Source organism: Callospermophilus lateralis, chromosome 17 (genome assembly GCF_048772815.1).
Source record: "Callospermophilus lateralis isolate mCalLat2 chromosome 17, mCalLat2.hap1, whole genome shotgun sequence".
Lineage (NCBI taxonomy): Eukaryota > Metazoa > Chordata > Mammalia > Rodentia > Sciuridae > Callospermophilus > Callospermophilus lateralis.
The window spans coordinates 73,998,292-74,021,688 of record NC_135321.1 but is presented as its reverse complement, the minus strand read 5'-3'; the positions used below and the strand labels follow the sequence as shown (position 1 = coordinate 74,021,688).

Sequence of the window (23,397 nt, the reverse complement as noted above, 5' to 3'; positions counted from 1 at the left end):
GATTAGCCTCCAATTGTTGGAAATCCAAATAGTTATGAATTCTTATCATAACTAATAATAGCCATTAAACATTCCTCTTCATACATAGTTTCTAGTATGTATCTCTTAACATAATTTTTAAAAGAGAAATTCCTAGGAGTACCCAACAAAGTACATAAGTATTTCTAAGCCTTCTGATACATTTTGCCAAACTGCCCTTCAGAAAAATTGTACCAATTAACTAAAAGTAGACAGAGTTCCATTTCTTCCCACATTCCTAGGCAACACAGGGAAGTGGATTCTACCTTCCAGCCTCTATTGTTGCAAATTTAGGGGAGGGGAGGGGAGAATGCTGTCTTTTTGGTGTTTTTCCCAAAATGTAAGACTTCCCCCGAGTTTACTGTTCATTTGCTTTCCCTCTGTGCTCTGAAGCAGTCTCAGTCTTGCAGGAGGAATTTCCAGTTCCTGCAACGTCTTGTCGATCTTTCCACATGCTCTTTTTTTTTTTGGCAAGGGCATGAAAGCTGCAGGTCTTTCCCAAGCTTCTCACCCACACCCAAGTTAGCAAAATACCCCAAATGACTGAGCAATCTTCTTTTCTTCTGGGCAGCCACACTATTTTAGTGTACTGGTAATAAAACAGAAAACTGGGCCGTATTCTTCAGGCCACACAGGGTTTCTGAACATTCCATGGGCCCTGTCTGAGGTATGGCAGTGAGCAGTAAACTTTGGCTTTGCTGGCATTTTATTTCAGGGTCTTTAAAACCTAGTCCACGGCAGCTGCTTCCTAGTGCTCTTTCCAGTGATCATAACCTGTTGTCATGGTGATGCCTGCACAGCAAGTTCCAGTCTCTTTAGCAAGAACCAACCCTGGAACTGTGGTCCTATTGATAACCTCCACTCCCCAGGTGTGGAACCTGAAGCTTTCTACTCAGGAGCTAAAATGAGGTCCCTTGGTTGTGACTATTATCTCCTTTGAGTGGCATTGCAGTCCTCGCTTCTTAGCTGTCTCTTATTTGGGGGCAAAATGGCTAGGCCAATGGAATATGGCTCTCTTCTCTGGCACAGTAGTGACACATCTGTCATTGAAGGTCTAGGGCCTCAGGGTCGTCCTATTGATGAAGTGACGGATGATGATGATGTCACCAGGCTGAATCTCCTCCCTCAAGGAGCTACAAGCTGTTGAGAGCCACAGCCCAAGGGGTCCCAGCAAACTTCCAGCTGCCAGCTGATTGGCTCCTCTGCTCTTTGGGCTGTTTCCCTGCCCTTTCAGTCCAGGGAGCTGCTCATTGGGGGCTTTTTTTGGCTCCACCCACACGACCCAGCCAATCAGCCTCAAGAGCAGGAGGAGTGGGGGCGGGGGGGGGGGGGTTAGAGGTTTGTGGGAAACTGGTGGTGGCAGTTGGGCTCTGAGGGAATTCCTGAAGAGCTCATGTGGTGCAACGTGTGTTCTAAAAATAAAGTTCGTTTCTGCTTGATAAGTGCCTGTGAATTGTGCCCAGCCAGACTGCGGCAACAAGCTATTGTCACTACAACATGTGGACCTCCCTCATCTTTCAGAGCATAGATGTTCACCTGGTAGTTGACTTTTAAAAAATATTGTAATTGTTCTTTTCAGACATACATGACAGTAGAGTGTATTTTGACACATTTGCCAGGGTCCAGCCCCAGCAAGGATCCAGGGGTCCTAAAGGATGAGTGGTGTCTGTGAAATAGAAGAGACGGGGCAGACAACAGGTTGCAAGTTATGAGCAGCCTTCAGAAGTTATCTGCTGCCCCTAGAGGGGCCTTTATTTTTATACTTTTTTACAGGTAGTTAATGAAAACCCCAAGCCCTGAAACGTCTTAAGACTTACAATCTTTTGGTGACATATATTGATTACGTAAGATATTGACTACATTGTTTAAAATATTTTTCTGCCTTGTCAATCATAATTAACCTTTTACGGTTTCACCTCAATCACTGGGTGATAGACTATTCAACTAAACAACACACCTCCTGACCTCTTATTAACTTTTAACTTTAAAGTATACCTATAATTATTTCATTAACCTTTAACTTTAAAGCATACCTATGATTATTGGTAAGCTTTCTTACTTCTAATCTAAAATCCCAGTAAAACACACTTAAAATAGTGAAAGACTATTACTTAAAAGACTATTACTTGAAGTGCCTCTAAAATATATCTATGTTAATTTTATGTTATTTTATTTTTATTTTCCAAGGTCATTTCTTTTTTTCATATGACCTATTTAACTTCTCTCTTACAGAGTTTCTTTGATCCTTAGCCAAAGAATACCAAGTCTTACGTCTTTGTATTCTTTAACTAAAAGGCAGGCTCTGCACCCCAACCCATTTGCCATTAATATTAACTATGTGTTTCCCAATTTCATCATGAATTCCTGTGTAAGGCAAAGGAGGGTCTGTTGGTGGGGGGAATGTATTTTTATTAGCCGCTTGTCCTTGAGGGGGATATCATTTGTAGCCCTTTCTATTTTTTTTTTTTTAATTTTAATACAGGATCTCACTAAATTGCTGAGGCTGGTCTTGAACTTGCAATCCTCCTGTCTGAGCCTCCTTAGTTTCTGGGGTTTCTAGTAAATTTTTCCACCTGACCATTGGGAGCTCTTTCAGTTAATTCTAATGTCTCTCTGATTTAACCTCATGAGTTCTTTTTCAAATAATTCCTTTATTTCTCTCACTACTTGATGCATCAGGCATCTTGTTGGCATAACTTTATTAACTCTTTTCCTTTCAATCTATCTATATTGTTATATTAAAAGTGAGTTTCTTGTAGACAGTATACGTTTAGATCATATTTTCTTTATTGGCACTGGGGATTGAACTCAGGGGCACTTAACCACTGAGCCACGTTCCCAGCCCCTTTAAATTTTTTTAAAAAAAATATTTTTAAATTTGAAACAGGGTCTCACTAAGTTGCTTAGTGCTTCACTAAGTTGCTGAGGCTGACCTCAACTTGTGATCCTCTGCCTCAGCCTCCCAAGTCACTGGGATTACATGTGTGCACCACCATGCTCAGCTGGGTCATATTTTGTTGGATTTATTTTGTTTGGGGTTCACTAAACATCCTGTATCTATAGATTATGTCTTCCTCCCATCTGTAAAGTTCTCAGTCATTATTTATTCAAGTATTTTTTTCAGCATTACATAATTTCTCTTCTCGTAAATATTAGATTTGATGTTATTATCTGGCAGGTCCCAGAAACTCTGTTAATTATTTTAATTTTTTTCATTAAAATTGTAATCAATTTTTATGAATGATGATAATGCATTTTTCTGTAAAATTTTACTGCCCCATATTGATGAAACTTGTGTTAATTATGTTTTGGTGCTCAAAATGGAACTCTAGGCTTTATTCTTACTAAGTACATACTAAACTACTGAGTTTTCCCTCCAACTTCTTCTTTTTTTTCTTGGATTGAATCCAATGGCATTGAATCCAGTGCCACTTAACCACTGAGCCACATCCCAGACCTTTTTAAAAATATATATTTTATTTAGAGACAGGGTCTCCTGAATTGCTTGGGGCTTCACTATGTAGCTGAGGCTGGCTTTGAACTCTTGATCCTCCTACCTCAGCCACCTGAGCCACTGGGATTTCAGGCATGAACCACTGGGATTATAGGCGTGTGCCACTGCACCCAACCCTCTAACTTTTTTAAATGGAAAAACAATCTTCATAAGTATGCATGTTAGTCAATAGCAGAAATGAAACACAAGATTACAAATCATTTGTGAAATAGGAAAATTGTAATAGTGTATGTTCTTTATGAAAGAAATGGAGTGTAGAATCTCCTCAACTGATGACAGTTGGGCCCTTATAAATCCATTTTAAGTCAAAAATATTGTGAGCCAAATATGCATTTAATATACCTAATTTATGAACTATTATAGCTTAGCAACACAGCATAATGCACAGTATGGGTTGTTTGTATTCATGATCTCACTGCTGGGTATTTAAGTATGGCTTGCTGCTGCCACCCAGCATCTTGAAACAGTATTGCATGGAGTATTGCCAGCCTGAGAAAAAATAAAAATTAAGTTTCTAACAAATGAACATTACTTCACAACATTATTTAAAAACTTGAAACATCATAAGTCAAATAGTTCTTATTCAGTGACCATCTGTACAGACAGTCTTCAGTCTAAACTTTTGACACTCAAAAATTCAGTACAAGTATTTTTTTCAGCATTACATAATTTCTCTTCTCCTAAGGTCACAGTGTGTCCTGTTTCAAAATTATAGGTGAAAATTGCTTCTGTCTTATGGAGAACTGTATGTATTTGTCAAAATTTGGCTAAGGATGTGCCTCTATGGTTGATTGCTTGCCAAACATGCAAGAAGCCTTAGGTTTAATATTCAGCATTGTAAATAAATAAAGAAGACATTAACAAGAACTCAGATGCAATGCAACTGTCTCTTAATAAAGAGGCTGTCTGTCTTTTTTTTAATTTTGTTTTTGGATACTGAGGATTGAACCCAGGGGTGCTTTACCACTGAGTCACATCCCCAGCCCATTTTTATATTTTATTTTGAGACAAGTTTTCACTAAGTTGCTTAGGGCCTTGCTGAATTACTGAGACTGGCCTCCAGCTTATGATCCTTCTGCCTCAGACTCCCGCGTTGCTAGGATTACAGGTGTATGCCACTATGTTTGGCTCTCAGTTAAGAAGTCTTTAGGATTCGTGGACTGGGGCTGCAGCTTAGTGGTAGAGTGGTCACCTAGCACACCTAAGACCCTGAGTTCAATCTCCAGATACACACACACACACACACACACACACACACAAACACGCACTCCAGAAAAACAGTGTAACTGATCCCATGGGTTTCTGATGATGGAGCCCATTCCTGGCTCTTAAGTACCTTCACATTTCTGAAGCTGTGGGAAAAGTCCGTGCTCTATAATGTTGCTACATCCGTGTTCATACCCTGGTTCCAGCATTCACTGTTGACACTGGATAAGTTACTTAACATTTCTGAGCACTGATACTCTCTTAATGACATGGGCATATTGATTTTTACCTTATGAAGATTTAGTTATGGTGGTAATAGTGGTGGTACTGAGGAATGCATCTAGAGCTTTTCACATGCTAAGCAGGCCCTCTACTGCTGGGCTTAAATTGTGTTTTAAGGTATAGGAAAATTTTAAAAAATTAAAAAGGGCTGGGAACGTGGCTCAGTGGTTAAGTGTCCCTGAGTTCAATCCCCAGGGCCAAAATTAAGAATGACTTTTTTATTTGTTCTAATTAATTATACATGCCAGTAGAATGCATTTTTTGACATAAGAATGATTTTTTTGGTGTTAATTTTTTTGAGTTCTTTATGCATTTATATTTATGTGCTTCCTGAGCATTAGAGGTCTCATTGAAGAAGTCAATGCCTGTACTACATGATGGAATGTCCATCCTGTGTCTTCTTCTAGCAGTTGAAAAGTTTCTGGGTCTTTGATCCACTTTGCATTGGCTTCTTTTAAGATGAGAAATAGGGATCTAATTTCACTCTTCTACATGTGAATATCCAATTCCCCAGTACCTTTCGTTTTAAAGGTTGTCTTTTCTCCAATGTATGTTTTTGGTACCTTTGTCAAAGATCAGATGATTGTATCTGGGTTTGTTCATCTCTGTATCCTCTAAACTATTCCATTTCTTTTTTTTTTATGCCAATATCATGCAGGGTTTTCTTGGTTACTATAGCTCTGTAGTATGATTTGAAGTTGGAAATTATGAATTCTTCAGTATTGCTCTTACTACTCAAGATTGCTTTGACTATTCTGGGTTTTTATTCTTCCACATGAAGTTTTGGACTGCTTTTTCTAGCTTTGTGAAGAATGTCATTGGTATCTTGATGGGGACTGCATGGAACGTATATATTGCTTTGGGTAATATGACCATTTTCACAGTGTTAATTCTGCACATCCAAGAATGTGGGAGAGCTGGCTTGGGAGGCTGAGACAGGAGAATTGCAAGTTCAAAGCCAGCGTCAGCAATGGCAAGGCACTAAGCAACTCAGTGAGATCCTGTCTCTAAATAAAATATAAAATAGGGCTGGGGATGTGGCTCAATAGTCAAGTGCCCCTGAGTTCAATACCTGGTACAAAAAAAAACAACAAAAAAAAACATTGGAGATCTTTCTATCTTCTAGTGTTTTCTTCAGTTTCTTACCTCAGTGCAGGTTGCAGAGATTCAGGCCATGGTTGTCGACTCCCAAACTCTAGGCCCAAAGTGAGATAGAATATCATGGTGGAAGAGTGTTGTTGCAGAAGAAAGCAGTATATGACATGGCAATCAGGAAGGAGCTTATTTTAATATTTTTTTATCTTGTGAAATTTTAATTGTGGTAAGAAATACATATAAAATTTACTAGCTTAATTATTTCTAAATGTAAAGTAAATGTAAAGTTCAACAGTGTACCCTTTCTTGAGCAACCAATATCCAGAATTTTATCATCTTGCAAAACTGAAACTTGACACCCATTGAATAGCCACTTACTATTTCCTGTTTCCCTCTACCCCTGAAACTACTATTTTACCTTGTGTCTCTATGAATTTGACTATTCTAGATACCTCTCATAGGAGGAATCATATGTTATCGTCTTTTTACAACTGGCTTATTTCACTTATCATAATGTCTTTAAGGTTGAGTTATGTTTATTATATGATACCTTCCTTCTAAAAGTTGAGTAATATTCCATTGTAAGTGTGTAGACCACATTTTGTTTATCCATTCATCCACCAATCAAGATATGAGGTACTTCCATCTGATATATAGGAGTGGGCAAAGCCTCTTCAAAATAAAGTTCTTAATTCTTTCAAGTGTAGGCCAAGAAGTAGATGGATTATATGCTAATTCTATTTTTGTTAAATTTTAAAAAAGATTTTAGTTGTTGATGGACATTTATTTATTTATGGTGCTGAGAATTGAACCCAGTGCCTCACATGTACTAGGAAAGTGCTCTACCATTGAGCTACAACCCTAGCCCACTCTTTGATTTTTGGAGGAACCATTTCCCATAGTGACTAAACATTTTACATTCTCCCATAAACAGTGTACAAGGGTCTGTTTCCTCTGCATCCTTGACAAAACTTCTTATTTTTGGTTTTTCTTATAGTAGTATCCTCATGGTATGATGTGATATCTCGTTGTAGGTTGACTGAACTTCATTAATGAATAAGGATGTTGAGTGTCATTTCATTTGCTTGTTGGCTATTTATATACCATCTTTGGAGAACTGTTTATTCAAATTCTTTGCTCATTTTTTTACTGGGGATTAAAACCAGGGCTTCCTGCATGCCAGGCAAATTTTAATGCTGTACCACTGAGCTACATTCCCAAAAATATTTTGTGGTTTTTCCATGTGAATTTTTTGCTTTCTTGTTTATTTTTTGAAACTTTAATCCTTTTGATGTTATTTTAAGTGGAATCATTTTCTTGACTTCCTTTTTGGATTACGGGCTTTTCATTTATATATAGCCATTGTTAAATCAAGTTAGTTTCTTTCCTTCCTAATTTATTGACTGCTTTCTTCTTTAAAAGGTGTAGAATTTTGTCAAATGTTATTTCTGTATAAATTGAGATGATCATTACCCTTTAGTATTTCTTGAAGAAAACAGTGAATGACTCCTGTATTACCATAATTGTACAAGTCTTCTTAGTCTGATGCAATGTAAAAAAAAAAAAGGTGTGTATAGCATTTAATAATTATACAATGGTTTTCTGTGTGGGAAAGGAAGTAAAATTTGGTCAAGTGAAAGTAATCAGTCAAGTAGAATGACATTTGCCAAGAATGGAAGATAATTGGATTAGACACAGTGGAATAAAAGGAAGGGAGGGGAGTGGAAATAGAAAAGACAGTAGAATGAATCAGACATAACTTTCCTATATTCATACTTGAATACATGATCAGTGTAACTACACATCACTTACAATCACAAGAATGGGAAGTTATACTCCATTCATGTATAATATATCAAAATACACTCTACTGTCATATATCTAAAAAGAACAAACAACGAATGGCATTTGCTTTGAAACGTTTCTTGTGCTTCAAACTCTAGGTACTAAAACATGACTAAGTGAAAACTGATTTTCATGCTCAAATAAAAATCTAGGTTTAAAAAAAATCTTCATTTTTTGTTTATTTACTTTTATGTGGTGCTGGGGATCAAACCCAGTGCCTCATATGTGCAAGGCAAGCCGCTGTGCCACTAAGCCACAACCCCAGTCCCTAAAGATCTGATATTTTTAATTTACATTATTAAAAGGAGCATAAACACGTTTTCTTCTTTCAAAGGGAACATGTATTTGCAACGTTACATATGCTCTCATCTTTTCATCTGTTTTAAACGTTGCAAAGATGGATAAAAGGACACAAGTTGAAACTTTGTAGCTCCGAGTCTTAGCAGGATAAAGGGTACTTGAGTCACAGGTGCGGAGCTTCGGGCCTCCCAGTAGTAGGAGCCCGCCCGTCCCTCCACACCCTCTGGCCCAGAGGCCCCTCCCTCCCTCCACGCCCCCTTGTCCGGAGACCCGCCCACCCTCCACGCCCCTTTACCCGGAGGCCCCGCCCCACTCTCCACGCCCCCTTGCCCGGAGGTCCGCCCACCCTCCACGCCTCCTTACCCGGAGTCCCCGCCCCATCGACCACGCCCCCTTGTCCGGAGGCTGCGTGGCCCCGCCCCTCCAGGAGCGCACGACGCCCGCCCTCTTTACGCGACGTCGGGGCGGTGTCGAGGACGCGCGGGCAGCCATTGCTCGTAACACTCGCAGCTGGCGCTTGGAGTTGAGCGGGCAGCTACGTTATGGCGGAGGGCTAGGGAAACGCGCAGTCGAACCGGAACAACCATCCTTGACCCAACGCAGATTCAGTCTTCTCGGTCACGTGCTTCCGCAGCTCCGCCCCAGCAGGCCGCCCTGTTGCTAGGCAACTGCGTCTGGGATCTGGGCGGCGCGGGCGGATAAAGGGTGGGCTCTGGGAGCTGCGGGGCGCTGATGGACCAGTACTACATCCTGGGCCGCATCGGGGAAGGCGCCCACGGCATCGTCTTCAAGGCCAAGCACGTAGAGGTGAGACGCTGCCGCTCGGGCCGCCTGGGAGTGTGCCCCACCCGCGCTGCAGCCCTTCGGGATGGTCTTGCTTAAACGTGCGGGTTTCCCGGCCCTCCTTTGGACTGTGGCGCCTACCTCCGTGCTCCTAGCTCCGACTTCATCCCTGTGGTCCCTGTTCGTCCAGCGGCGGGCCTGCTGGGTCCTGAGTGGACCCCTTAGCGGCTCACCTTGGCGCGGCAGGTTCGCGCCCCTTTCATCAGGTTCTGGGCCACTCTGACCCGGGAGGCGTGTCTTCCTCTTCCCCACCTCTCCTCCCTCTCACTTTCCTTCTGCCCCTGGAGTGGGCTGGCAGTGTCTGCGCTCTTTCCTGGACAGACTGGCGAGATCGTTGCCCTCAAGAAGGTGGCCCTGCGGCGGCTGGAGGATGGCATCCCTAACCAGGCCCTGCGGGAGATCAAGGCTTTGCAAGAAATTGAGGATAATCAGTATGTGAGTGGGGCTTCTGGGCCCAGGTGGGCAAGAGGTGATTTCTGAGGTTTCACCTTCTTGTCCCCCTTCACTCATTCCCACCCTTTCCAGCCTTTATCTATCCAGATACACCTGCTTTTAGGGATTCCCTCCCTTCCCCACTGTGTTCATCCATCTGATTCCTTACACCTTATTTATGCCCTATTTTGTCTACCCCCATTCTCTTAATTGCTTCATTTATCCGTCATTCACTCATTTCTTCATGTGTGTGAGCATTGATCTCTTTGTCAACTTGCACGTCTCTCTTAAAATATTTAGTGGATTTTTACCCCCATTTATTTGTTTATTTATTTATTTTAGCATGCACACGGTGCTGGGGTTCAAACCCAGGGCCTCTGGCATGCTAGGCAAGTGCTCTACCATTGAGCCGTTTTCCCAGCCCTAGTGATTTCTAATAAGTAGCATCTGTTGAGCTCCTAATGTGCTCTGTAGACTGTCAAATGCTTTACCTCTGTCCATTGTCATCTCAAGTCCTCTTCACTACTGTGCAAGACAGGTTTCAGTATCTTTGTTTCTCAGGCAAAGATGGGAATTTCTGTCACCAGCTCATGAGCCCTTCCTTGTCAGTGGAGGCTTTGGCTCAAGTCTGAGAGAGGAGTTCAGACAGCCTTCTCTTGGGGGCTTCCCTAATAAGCTCTGCCTTTGTGGGGCACTTGTGACACAGTGAAGAACTGGCCTTGACCTGACTCCTAAGAACTAAAAGTGTAAGGGACACCTGCAGAGGCAACAGGGCCCACTTGGTATGATGTGTGGCAGGGGAATATGGGGACTAAAGGAGGGACATCTTAAATCCCCCAGCATTATTGTTCATATGGTGCTTTCTCTTTTCCATTTTGGAGTAGAATAGTCAGCTTCCTGGAGGGTGACAGGCTTGAGTCTGTATGTGAGCCTCTGACGTATGTTCATGGTCCTGTGAAGATGTTCATGATGTATTGGGTGACATAGCATCTTATAAAACGTTAGGTGTCCTTTGGTTTTATATGAAAATAATCTTTAAAGTCTGGTAGGATGTGCTTCAAGATTGTAGGTGGTAGGTTTTTTCATTTGTTGTTTTGTTCCTTATAACTTTATGTATTATCTGAATAGGTATGTGTTTTTTTCCATAAGATAATTATATACTACCTGAAAAGTCAGAAAAACAGCAAGGCTGTTCTTATTTTTTGTGGAAAATAAAAGGGCTTCCAGATCAACCTTGTATGTGGCAGGTGGAGAAAAATCCATAAGAGGCTGGTGATAGGGCCTCTGCATGCATCTGGTGTTCAACAGTCCTTAAGGTTCCTTTTAAAAAAATATTCCAAATTTGTCTCCACCTCAGGTTATTGTCACCATTCACTATAATTTCTTAGGCATCTCTCCCATGACTAGCACCAATCTAGGCTCCATTCATTCTCCTTTCCCTCTAGACTCTTTTTTTTTTTTTTAAAAAAAAAAGAGAGATGAGAGAGAGAGAGAGATAATTTTTTTAATATTTATTTTTTAGTTTCGGGCGAAACAACATCTTTGTTTGTATGTGGTGCTGAGGATTGAACCCGGGTGGCACGCATGCCACCGCTTGAGCCACATCCCCAGCCCCTTCTAGACTCCTTCTGTCCCTGTCTTAGGGCTTAGCACTTGCTATTCTCCCTGCCCAGAGCTTCTTCCAAATCACAGCATAACTGGCTAATCTCTGTGCCCTCCTCTGACCCCACATCATCCAAATAAAGTGTCCCTTTCTCTATTTAAAATCCCATTGCCATCTTGTATATGCGTTCCTGTACACATCCCTTTTGTTCCTTTGTTGATCATTTGTTCCTGAGATGAGTTCCTTAGAGTCCTTGTGTTCTAACTCTCTGCCATGCTCAGCAGGCCCTCTGACACAGGTGTCCTGGGTATTTGTGATGGTTTCCTGGTGCTTTCCTTAGATCCTGGGGTTTAATGGTTGTAGAGGAAGTGGGAGGTAGGCTGCTCACGTATGTCTCTGGGGTTGTGCTGGTTGGATGTGCTAAATTCTGCCTGCTAAGTGACCTTATTCTAACCCTTTCCCTGAGTTTCTGTGGAGAGGTTGAGTGCGTCACTTGCAGACCAGTGTGAGTGCTGAGTCCCTAGCTGACATTAGGCCCTGTGTTGACTTCTCTGCCTCCTGATCCTCTGTCAGAGCAAGATGGGGGTCCTGAGGTTGCAGAGGAGGTGAAGCAAGGTGAGTCATGGAATGCCTGCCTGCAGGTGGTGCAGCTGAAGGCCGTGTTCCCGCATGGTGCGGGCTTCGTGCTGGCCTTCGAGTTCATGCTGTCAGACCTGGCAGAGGTGGTGCGCCATGCCCAGAGGCCGCTGGCTCCAGCACAGATCAAGAGCTACCTGCAAATGCTGCTCAAGGGTGTGGCCTTCTGCCATGCCAACAACATTGTGCATCGGGTCAGTCCCAGCATGGGCTAGGGGTGGGCTAACTCTTGAAGAAGTTAGAGGGGATTTTTAGGTGAGTAGCTGGGGGTAGGAGTGCTTTAGAGGAAGCGGGGGCTGGGGCTGCCCTGGGTGTCAATTCCTCACATCCCAGAGTCCTACAGTGGCCACAGAGAGACTGATGCTTCCTTTCATGTCACAGGATCTGAAACCTGCCAATCTGCTCATCAGTGCTTCAGGCCAGCTCAAGATAGCAGACTTTGGTCTAGCCCGGGTCTTTTCTCCTGATGGCAGCCGCCTCTACACACACCAGGTGGCTACCAGGTAGGGAGGGCCAGATTCCCCTCAGGCCCTTCCCAGGGGAAGAGGTGCTTATGGTGTTGGGGTGAACTTCCAGGGCAGCCTGTCAGACCAGTGACCAGCAACCCTCTTCTGCACAGGTGGTACCGAGCCCCTGAGCTCCTGTATGGTGCCCGCCAATACGACCAGGGCGTTGACCTATGGTAAGACAGGGAAAAGGGTGATGTGGGCCACGGGGGAGTCTTCCCTGGCTGGGGTATTCTCAGCAGTTTGGCGTGAGTTTAGTGTTCCTCACTCTGATGTTTTTGAGCTGGGTGGGAGATTAGGGTAGAAGGAAAGTGATTGTCTCAATCAGAGAGTGGATTGTTCTGGGCCAAGGGGGAGGTGGTCTGAGATTCAAGGTGTGGGCTATTGAAGCTGGTATGTGCAGGGGTCAGAGCCCAGGATAAGTGTCTGAACTAATCAGAGGCCTGTGACACTGGGTTTAAAGGCTCTGAAACATTTTCTTTTTTGTGGGATTTGAAGGCTCTGAACCTTTTTTTGTGCCCAAGGGATCTGAGATTTGGGGCTGTTGTAGGTCTGCCCCAGAAAGTGAAGGGGGAGCTATGTATCCTAGAACATGAGGCTCCGGGACATCTTGGAGTTGTTGGGGGCTTGCTCTGTGTTCTAAGGCTGAGCACTTTGACTGTTTGGGGGTCTGCACCCCTGGACTTGAAGCCTTTAAGCCTTGGAGCTATGTGAGTAGGTCTGCATTCCACAGGGTGAGATCTTGAGCTACTTGGGATTCTGTATCCACAGGGCTGTGGGCTGCATCATGGGGGAACTATTGAATGGGTCCCCTCTTTTCCCCGGAGAGAACGACATTGAGCAGCTTTGCTGTGTGCTTCGCATCTTGGGCACCCCTAGCCCTCAAGTCTGGCCGGTTTGTAGGGGTCCTTGGTGGAAGGGTGTGGGTCAGGTTCATTCCATTCTCCAATAGCAAGTACTGCTTCTGCCCTGCCACTTTCTCTCACAGCCCCAGTTCCCCTTGACCCAGCCCCTCTTTGACCAACAGGGACCTCTGTTCCAGCCCAGGGTTCCTCTCTCTTTCCAACTGGAGGCAGGAGGGCCAGGTCCTATTCTCTGCCTATTCCTACTCCAACACGTGCACACACAGTGTCTGTCTCTGGGGGCGGAGTGGACATGAGAGGGTGAGGATCGAGTGAGTGAGTGGCGATGGGGCACTGGACAGGAGAACTGCGAACCTGAGAATAGGAGGGACTGGGAGCTGCATCGGGGAGCAGCTGGGGCAGTGCCGCTTTCTCTTTTTCCTGGCCCAGGAGATCACAGAGCTGCCAGACTACAACAAGATCTCCTTTAAGGAACAGGCGCCAGTGCCCCTGGGGGAGGTCCTGTCAGACGCCTCTCTTCAGGCCTTGGACCTGCTGGGTCAGTTTCTCCTCTATCCTCCTCGCCAGCGCATTGCAGCCTCCCAGGTAAGGCAGGAGTCCATGGTCACTGTCCTCACACTCTGCCCCCAGGAGCCATGGGACCCAGGTCAGTGATCCTCAGAACCTGTGATGGGCCAGAACCCCAGGTGATGGGAGCCTCGGGGCAGGTGTGCTTCTCCCTGAACAGACACCACTGGACATCTCCAGTACCTCTTGGGGTGTACAGTAGGGGTGGCCCCTGGGGTCCCGGGAGAGTGCAGACCATGTGGCAGACAGCAGCAGAGTCCCTGGGGCTTCATGCCCTCATCTCTTTAGAGGTGTGCACGTACCACGTGGCACATGGCAGGCATTGCTGGGCCCTCACATAGACAATGTGACCTGTCTCCAGGGCATCCCTCACCCCGTAGTAAGGCAGCCGCAAACCCACAGGGTCACGAGTGTGGTGGTCTCCCCTGGTGGGAGAGACCAGGGCTGCTGAACAGGGGCAGCCCTGGCATTGGGCAGTTTTAAGCACAAGGTCTTTGAGTTGTTGCTGAAGAGAAGTGGTGAGATGGTCCAGGGGGGACCAGTCCGGGAGGGCTGGCTGTAGAAGGCAGGAAAAGACGTGAGCACCACAGAGGCAGGGGCTGGGGGTGCTGGAGCCGCGCTCCCAGGGGTCCTGTGCCTCCAGCCTGAGAGCTGCCCATTCCCTCTCACACTTGGCACCTGCAGCTGTGTTTGCACATGTCTTCGGTTCCTGCCCTCAGCAGCTCCTGAGGACTCTGACTCCTCTCCTGGATGGCTTCCCAGAACCTGTGACTTCCCTCATCCCGTTTAATCTCTTCTCCACCCGGCAGAGAAAGTGACTCTCCAGTGGAGCAGGTCACACACCTCTTCTGCCAGGGGCCTCTTGTGCCCCTTCACTTAGGAAGAGTCAGGGTTTTTGGAGCCCATGGCCACTGCAGGTGGGCACTGTCACCTTCTGACCTGCTTGCTACTGTCCTTCATGGTCCTTCCTCTCCCTGGGGCCTGTGCCCTTCTCTCTCTGGCCCAGAGCACTCTTCCCCAGGACTCTTGCTGCTCCATTTGTTGACTCACTCACCTGCCTCTCAGGTAACCCTTACCCCTCCCTCCCTCCCTCCCTCTCTCTCTTTTTTTTTTTGGACCAAAGATTGAACAAGGGTCTTTCAACTAATGAGCTGCATCCTCAGCCCTTTTCCATTTTTTATTTTGAGACAGGGTCTTAAGTTGTTGAGGGCTTCACTAAGTTGTTAAGGCTGCTTTGTGTTCCTCCAGCCTCAGCCTCCCGAGTCTCTGGGGTTACAGGCGTGTGCCACTGTGCCCAGCTAACCCCTCACCACTCTTCAAGCCTCTTCAAGCCTGTAGCCTCACTTCCGTGTTCCTTACCAACCCTCCTCCCCAATCTTCTTTATAGCACTAATCATTACAGGTCATACTGTGTATTTTATCTCTATCTGGTTTATTATCCCTCCTAACTTTACCCCACCATCCCCTCCCCGCTGCTGTGGACAAGGCAGAGCTTGGTTTGTGTATTAGCCACTGTGTCCCCAGTCTCTAGAACAGGGCTCCACACAGGCGGCCCCCAGGAAAGGTTGCTGAGTTGGCTGAATCTAAGTCAGCTGTTGACCTCTGCCTGGGGCTGGGATGGTATGGTGACTGGCCTTCCTTCTCTTGCCCCTTATTTGCCAGGCTCTTCTGCATCAATACTTCTTCACAGCTCCCCTTCCTGCCCACCCATCTGAGCTGCCAGTTCCCCAGCGCCCAGGAGGGCCTGCTTCTAAAGCCCACCCAGGACCTCCTCATGTCCATGACTTCCATGTGGACCGGCCTCTTGAGGAGTCGCTGTTGGATCCAGAACTGATTCGGCCCTTTATCCCAGAGGGGTGAGACGCTGGCGCAGGTCCTGCCTGACCCCCAGAAGTACCTGGGCTGCTTGTTTGTCTGCCTCCTGCCTGATTCCACCTTCCCGGGCCTTCCCAGGGCCACACTGGACTCACTCCACACTAGCCTTTCTCCCACTGTGGCCTGCTCCTTAACCTCCTTGACGGGGGTTCCAGGGTTCCAAGGAGGCAGAGGTCACGTTTCAGCCAAGGCAATGAGGATGTCTAGCCAAGCAGAGGAGGAGACTATGGCCTCCATTGTGCTGCATACTGTCCCAGGACCACCCATGCAGTGGCACTGCCCTCCTCCAGGACATTCCTGTTAGAAGCATCTGGGAAGTGCAGAGAGAAAGGTATCTTCATGTTGGGAACCTGAGTGGGCAGGTAGGTTCTCAGAGACAGTGAACACTCTTAATTCAAGATTTAAGATTTATATAAAAGCCCCAAGTGACTTTGCCTATGTCTCATCCTCCTCTGTTTCTACTAAGGGAGATGTTTGAAGTGACAGTGTCTCCTGGCCCTCACCTGAAAGGTGACTGCAAGCACAGCTGCTTTTGCCCTGAGGGCTTCTTGTGGCTTCATGTGACTGAGTGCTTATTTGGAAATGAGGTAGAGGGAAGTCTAGGTTCAGGGATGGGCAGGCTGGGGATTCAGTAGCGAAGTCTTCGCCTGTTAGGATGTTACTAAGGATGAGGGTGAACCAAAGCAGCTGTGCAAGTAAGGAAACCTGGCAGACCTGGAATTCATTTATTCTATAAATCCTAGTTCAACCCCAGCCGGTACAGATATTTTTATTTGATAACAATTTGGAAAGATGATTCCAAAAATACATGGGAGGGCTGGGGTTGTAGCTCAGTGGTAGAGTGCTTGCCTTGCACGCGTGAGACCTTGGGTTCGATCCTTAGCACCACATAAAAATAAGCAAAAATAAAGTTATTTTCCATCTACAACTAAAAAGAATATTTAAAAAAAAAAAAATATATATATATATATATATATATATATATATATATATATATATATATGAATGCAAACTGCCAAGAGGAGGAAGAAGAAGAGGTGATGATCAAAGAACTTACCAGGTGTCAAGACTTACTATAAGGTCACATAATGACTAGGATGGTGGTCACATAAAGACTTTGGTTCAGTGAGAGAGAAAAACAGAAGCTTAACCATAGCAGTCCTTTATTCTTAAGGGTTTTTTTTTAGGCGTCATGTGCATAAATTCTTTGAGCACTAAGGATACAGAAGTGTTTAATGTCACTGTAGCTGCTGGTTTCTTTGTGGGAAGATGAGACAAAAAGAAAAAAAAAATCCCAGTTGTTGCTTTTAGGAAAGTCGGATGTTTTCATGATCTGGCCTCCATTTATTTTTCCAGGTATATCTGCATACTCTAAACTCCAGTCAAGCTCAGTTTTTCAAGCTCTTAGGTCTACACAACCATATGTAGACCACCCTGTACCTAGACTTGATATATTTGAAAACGGTTTAAATAAGATACAGTTGATTGGGGGCTGGGGTCATAACTCAGTGGTAGAGCACTTGACTAGCATGTGTGAGGCACAGGGTTCAATTCTCAGCACTGCATATAAATAAATAAAGATCCATTGACAACTAAAAAAATACTTTTAAAAAAATACAGCTGATTGATGAAAAGCTCATTTGGTGATTATCAACAGATGCCTTAAATTATTTTGGCAAAATTTTTTCTAACTATATATTATACAACAACCAGGCACATAAGACAAGAATATAAATAAGCAGCACAGGGGCTGGGGTCTTAGCTCAGTGGTTGAGCACTTGCCTCAAATGTGTGAGGCAGTGGGTTCAATTCTCAGCACCACATTAAAAAAATAGATATTTTTAAAAAATAAGCAGTACAGATGCAGAAAACTTACTGTAGGTTTTCTTGATGGTGGACTTACAAGAACAGACTATGTAACAATTATACTCCATAAGCCCGGGATGCCTTGTACTTTCTTGGGTAAAAATAAAGTTAGATTAAAGAGGGCTGGGGCTGTGGCTCAGTGGTAGAGCACTTGCCTGGCATGCTTGAGGCACTGGGTTTAATCCTTAGCACCACATAAAAATAAACAAACAAAATAAAGGTGTTCTGTCTATCTACAACTACAAAAAATTTTTTTTTAAAGTTAGAATAAAGAATATGCAACATCCAAAACTACAATGAAAAATGGAATAATTAAGAAATAATATAATAAGGTACAAATACATAGCATGTAGTAAGATGATAGTTTTAAACTGAAAATGCCAGTAATTTAAATATAAATAGAATAAATGTTCCAGTTGAAACATGGGTATCCTAATTAAAAAGAAAATGAAACTGGTATTTTCAAGAGAAAAGTAAATACCAAACATGCAAACAAAAGGACAAAAATATGTGGACAAAAAATAGTTACTTGATATCTAACAATAGATTTTTAAGGCAAAAAATATTATAAGGTGTGAACAGATTACATTCTAATGAAAATATATTCAATTCATTGGCAAAATTTTCTAAATTTGTATGCATGTAATAATATAGTAAACATTGAGATGTTAACTAAATAATAGCAGAGCTAAAAATCAGACAAATATTCCAAACAGTAAGATTAAAACAGCTCTCCAAGAAACAGAGGTCAAGAAGACAAAGCAATTCTGAAGGTAGGCAATTTGACCGAGAGGGTGAACAGATCTACCTAGTGGTTGTATATAGCCAAAAATAAGTCCAGACTGAGAGACTGTTAGAAAAGACTTAATTGGGAGAACACCTCCATCTCAGGACCTGAAATATTGGAAAAGCAAATGGAAAAGGGCATTTCTTTCTTAGGAGAGATAAGCAGAGCCAGCAGAAAAGTCCAGGGAGTGGGAGCAGGCAGTGAGAGCCAGGAGACAGCATCATCAGATGTCTTCCAGGACTGTTTATTTTCATTAGTCTTCAGATTGAGGCCTTACGAGAGCAGATCTACCTCTGGATGCTTGCCTACACTGAGGGGCCCAAAGTGCAGGGGGCCTAAGGCAGGGAGAGAAGCCTAAAAATGAATAATAGGCAGTCAGACATTTGTGAATGCTTGGCCATTATAGGACACAGATAAAGCAGGATTCATGTTCTTCCCAAGCACACACTAAAATACATTGAGCATATACTGAGCCACAGTAAGTCTCAACAAATTTCAAAGGATCAAAGTGAAATTAGGTATCTAATTTTTTATTATAATATAATTAAGCTAGAAACTAATAAGAATACAATTTCCCATGTGATTGAAAACATAGATTAAACAAATATAGAAAATATTGTGAACTTGCTTACTGATAATACATGCCAGTACTTGTGCTGTAGTTGTGGCAGTGCTTAGAGGTTCATTTATAATCTTTTTTTTTTGTTAGTTTGTTTGCTGTTTTTTGTTTTTTGGAATCAGGGGGTTTGAACCCAGGGGCACTTAACCACTGAGCCACTCCCCAGCCAATTTTTAAATTTTATGTTTAGAGACAGGGTCTTGATAAGTTATTTAGGGCCTCACTTTGGTGAAGGCTGGCTTTGAACTACCAAACATGAAAATACCAAACATGCAAACAAAAGGACAAAAAAATGTAGTTACTTGATATCTAACAATAGATTTTAAGGCAAAAAAATTACAAGGTGTGAACAGATTATATTCTAATGAAAAGATATTCAATTCTTTGGCAAAATTTTCTAAATTTATATACATGTAATAGTCTCAAATATTGAGATGTTAACTAAATAATAGCAGAGCTAAAAATCAGACAAACATACTTTCAAAAGGTTAGATTAAAACATCTCTCCAAGAAATAGAGGTCAAGAAGACAAAACAGTCTGCTTCAGCCTCCCAAGCTGCTGGGATTACTGGCATGCCCCACCACGCCCAGCTCTAATTTATTTTATTGTTTATTTATTATTATTATTCTTATTTTTAATATTTGTTCTTTAGTTATAGTTGGACACAATACCTTTATTTTATGCATATATTTTTTATGTGGTGCTGAGGACCGAACCCAGGGTCCTGCAGGTGCAAGGCAAGCGCTCTACCACTGAGCTACAACTCCAGCCCCCACTCTGATTCATAATCTTTATAACATAACAATATAAAAAAGGCTGGTGCTGGGTGTGGAGATGTGCACCTGTAGTCCTGGCTACTGGGGAAGCAGAGAGAGGAGAGAGAGGAGAGACCTTTGAGCCCAAGAGTTCAAAACCAGCCTGGACAACATCTTTGGACCCTCTCCTGGAGGGGTTTGATTTTTAAAAAAGAGAAGTCTGTAATATGTAGAAGAAAGGGAATGATATTGACCAGATTGAAACAAAAAGAAAAAGAAGTAGAACTAAAGCTGGGCATGGTAGTACATGCCTGTAAACCCAGCGGCTCCGGGGGTAGAGGCCAGTTCAAAGCCAGCCTCAGCAATGGTGAGGTGCTAAGCAACTCAGTAAGACCTTGTCACTAAATAAAATACAAAATAGGGTTGGGATGTAGCTCAGTGGTCGACTGCCCTGAGTTCAATTCACCCCACCCCCAAAATAATAAAAAAGTTTTTTAAAAAAATGAAACCAAAAAGTCATTCATTGAGATTTATAAAACTGACAAACATCTAGCCATACTGATCAAGAGGAATAAAAGAAAAGGCACAGATTATAAAAAGGCAAGGATTACTTGGGAATGAGATGTTAGTATCAATGGTACAGATTTTTTCATATATTAGAATATTATGAACTTTATATTGACAAAATTAATAACATAAAAATTGGCCAGTTCCTTGAGAAAGAGAAATTACCAAAGCTTACCCAAGAAGAAATATGTAACTGAGTAGCCCAGTATCAATCTATAAAAATTGTAATTAAAAACCTTTCTACAAAGACAATTCATTAAAAGATTAAAAATATGTTGTTTTGACCTTCAGATTGAACTTTTCTCTGATACTTTGGCATTCTAACTAAACTTCAAACTAACTCTGACCTATAGTGATCTTTAACTTGCACTTGAAACTGACCTTAATCATAAACCTGTCCTAACCCCCACCTACCTGTTCTTACCATGACCCTAAACTTGACATTGACTTTAATCTGATCTTGAATTCAAGCCTTATCCTGGTACTAGCCTGATCTCAGACACTTTCCTAACTGTGATGATGCTGAGAATCATATTCTTGACCTCATCTTGATTCTGAACCCGAGCCTGAATCAGATGCTCACTTTCAGACTGAGTCTGAGCCTCAAACTTAACTTAAATTTGAACTTAGCATGGAATTTGTTTTTGTCAGCTTTTTTGCTGCTGTGATCAAAAGACCTGAGAAGAACAATTTTGAAGGAGGAAAAGTCTATTTAGCGTCGACATTTCAGAGGTCTTGGTGCATAGACAGCTGACTCCATTCTTTGGGGCCTGAGTGAGGCAGAACATCATGGCAGAAGAGTGTGGCTGAGGAAAGCTGCTCCAGACGTGGCTCCAGGAAACAGAATTCTCTCACCAAGGACAAAATATGTATCCCCCAGATATGCCCCAAATGACCTACCTCCTTATCCATACTCTATCTGCCTAAAGTTATGACCCCTGAGGATCAATGCACTGATAATGGTTAAGGTTCTCGTGACCCAATTATTTCACCTCTAAGCTTTCTTACATTGTCTCACACATGAGCTTTTTTCATATCTAGACCATAAATTTGACCACTCTCACATTCAACCTTACAATGACCTGGAACTTCACCTTGAACCTCATTTTTTTTGGTAGGGGAGTATTGGGAATTAACTCAGTGATCACTTGACCACTGAGCCTCATCCCCAGCCCTATTTTGAACTTTATTTAGAGACAAGGTCTCACTGACTGCTTAGTGCCTGGCCTTTGCTGAAGCTGGCTTTGATCCTCCTGCCACCACCTCTTGAGCTGCTGGGATTGCAGGTGTGCCACTGCGGCTGGCTACTCCATTCTTTTTGGGTATTTGATCACCAGTCTGACTATCTGGATCTAGGATTGGAACCTGACCCTATTACTGCACTTCAGTTTTACATTGATGCTAATCCAGATACCCACCCTGGTCACTGACTTTCAACCAAACACATCCATACAACTCCCTAAACTTGACACCATCCTAACTTTTGGCTTGACCTTGAATCTGACCTTCACCCTGATTTTCTGATTGAGGCTGAACCTAACATTTAACCTGAATCTGAGACAACCTTATGTTTATGCTTAACTTAAACATCACCAACCCTAACCTTGATTGAATGGACTTCAGGCTTCTCTGACCTTGACCTATACTTTCACCCTCACAATGCTTTGCTGGACTCTGACACATTACCCAGATTCTTTTTTTTTTTTTTTATGGTATTTTTTTTTTAAAGAGGCGGGGGGAGAGAGAGAGAGAGAATTTTAATATTTATTTTTTAGTTTTCGGCAGACACAACATCTTTGTATGTGGTGCTGAGGATCGAACCCGGGCTGCACGCATGCCAGGCGAGCGCACTACCACTTGAGCCACATCCCCAGCCCCAAACCCAGATTCTTATTAACACCTGATCTCAAATTTAACATCTGACTTTATCATAAACCTGAAAGTGATTCTCACATCGTCTTTTACCCTGATAATGGCTCTACTGTAACCCTGGCACTGACCTAACTCTGACCTTACTTGACCTAGAAGTTAAACTTGTCTATGAACTTGATCTTTACCTTGACAATGACTCATCTTAGACTGATGTTCACCACAGCTCTGATCCTGACCCTGACATTAACTAGACCCTCACATGCACCCTAACCTTGACCTGACAATAAACATCTCACACTAATCATGATTCTGAATTTGACAGTATCCCAGGACGTTATCTTGAATAGCATACTCATTGTTAGTTTGACTTTGAACTTCAACCTCACTCTGCCTCAAGACTGAATCCCCACCTTGACAGTGACCATCATCCTGACCCACTGTAACCTTGAACTTGACTGAATTATATTCATACAGTGAAACTAATCGGCTTTGACCTTGATCATGACCCCTGCTCCCTGCTTCAGACTCTGACCTTGACTCAGACCTCAATTTTAATCTCCCCTTTAACATGACCTTTGTTTGATTCTGACATCAACTTGGCACTGAAATTGAACCTGTTCTTCACCCCGACACTATTCTTTCCTGTGTAGCCATTTCCTCATCCTTAACATTGACCTACAGGGAGAACCTTTCACTTGACCTTTACACTTAACCTACTTTAAATCCCATCAAAATCTTAAACTTGACTTTGAACTTGGCTTTTAACCCTAAAACTGAACTGCACCCTGATACTGACCCTCATTTTGTTGACCCTTGAGACTGCTTCTTATCCATGATTCATCATTACATTGAACTTAGACTTGAACCTGACCTTAACCACAAGCTGGTCATTGATTTTCATCCTGAGATCTTAACTGCATTGGTAGACAAAATAATACCACCCCAGTGTTCTAATCCATGACTATGTTGTCTTATAATGGTGCTATGGTTTGAGTGTACTCCTCACAAGTTCTTGTGCTAGAAGCCTGGTTCCCAGTATGGCCATTTTGAAATGGTGGAACCTTTAAGAAGAAGGACTTAGTGGAAGGTGCTTGGGCCATTGGGAATGCCACTCTTACAAGGAATTAATGCAGTTATTGTGGGACTCCAGTTAGTCCCCATTAGCAAGTTATAAAGGAGGAAGCCTGGCCCCGTGAGTCCTGCTGGCCTCCTGCCTTGCATTGTGATCTTCCACATGTGCTCCCACCATGATGACATTCACTATGGGCCCTTACCATAGGATGAACAGATGACACCACCTGATCTTGGGTTTGTGATCTTCAAAACTGTGAACTAAATAAACCCT

The 23,397-nt window shown here is 43.2% G+C and overlaps 1 protein-coding gene and 1 pseudogene across 5 annotated transcripts; one reads left to right on the top strand and one right to left on the bottom strand.

Annotated features, from left to right (window-relative positions):
* Window positions 1-599: 599 nt before the first annotated feature.
* LOC143382721 (S-methyl-5'-thioadenosine phosphorylase-like) lies at window positions 600-8,752 on the bottom strand (annotated as a pseudogene).
* Window positions 8,735-23,355, top strand: Cdk20 (cyclin dependent kinase 20). Of its 5 annotated transcripts, none has more exons than XM_076836666.2 (8): window positions 8,735-9,067; window positions 9,425-9,538; window positions 11,780-11,968; window positions 12,156-12,277; window positions 12,394-12,456; window positions 13,052-13,175; window positions 13,573-13,728; window positions 15,373-23,355. In XM_076836666.2, the coding sequence occupies exons 1-8, from the start codon at window positions 8,993-8,995 to the stop codon at window positions 15,568-15,570; spliced, it is 1,041 nt and encodes a 346-aa protein (XP_076692781.1). In that variant the 5' UTR covers window positions 8,735-8,992; the 3' UTR covers window positions 15,571-23,355. The 5 variants fall into 5 exon arrangements, with proteins under 5 accessions (XP_076692781.1, XP_076692785.2, XP_076692783.1 ...); XM_076836670.2 differs by having other exon boundaries at window positions 13,573-13,681; window positions 15,373-15,517; XM_076836668.2 differs by lacking the exon at window positions 15,373-23,355 and adding an exon at window positions 14,395-14,513.
* Window positions 23,356-23,397: the final 42 nt, after the last annotated feature.

Bases quoted from the DNA above. Each gene is read 5' to 3' on its own strand.
- Cdk20 (XM_076836666.2), top strand. From the start codon at position 8,993: ATGGACCAGTACTACATCCTGGGCCGCATCGGGGAAGGCGCCCACGGC. The intron at 11,969-12,155 runs GTCAGTCCCAGC...TTCATGTCACAG, and splicing joins CCAACAACATTGTGCATCGG to GATCTGAAACCTGCCAATCT. The intron at 13,176-13,572 runs GTTTGTAGGGGT...TTCCTGGCCCAG, and splicing joins CTAGCCCTCAAGTCTGGCCG to GAGATCACAGAGCTGCCAGA.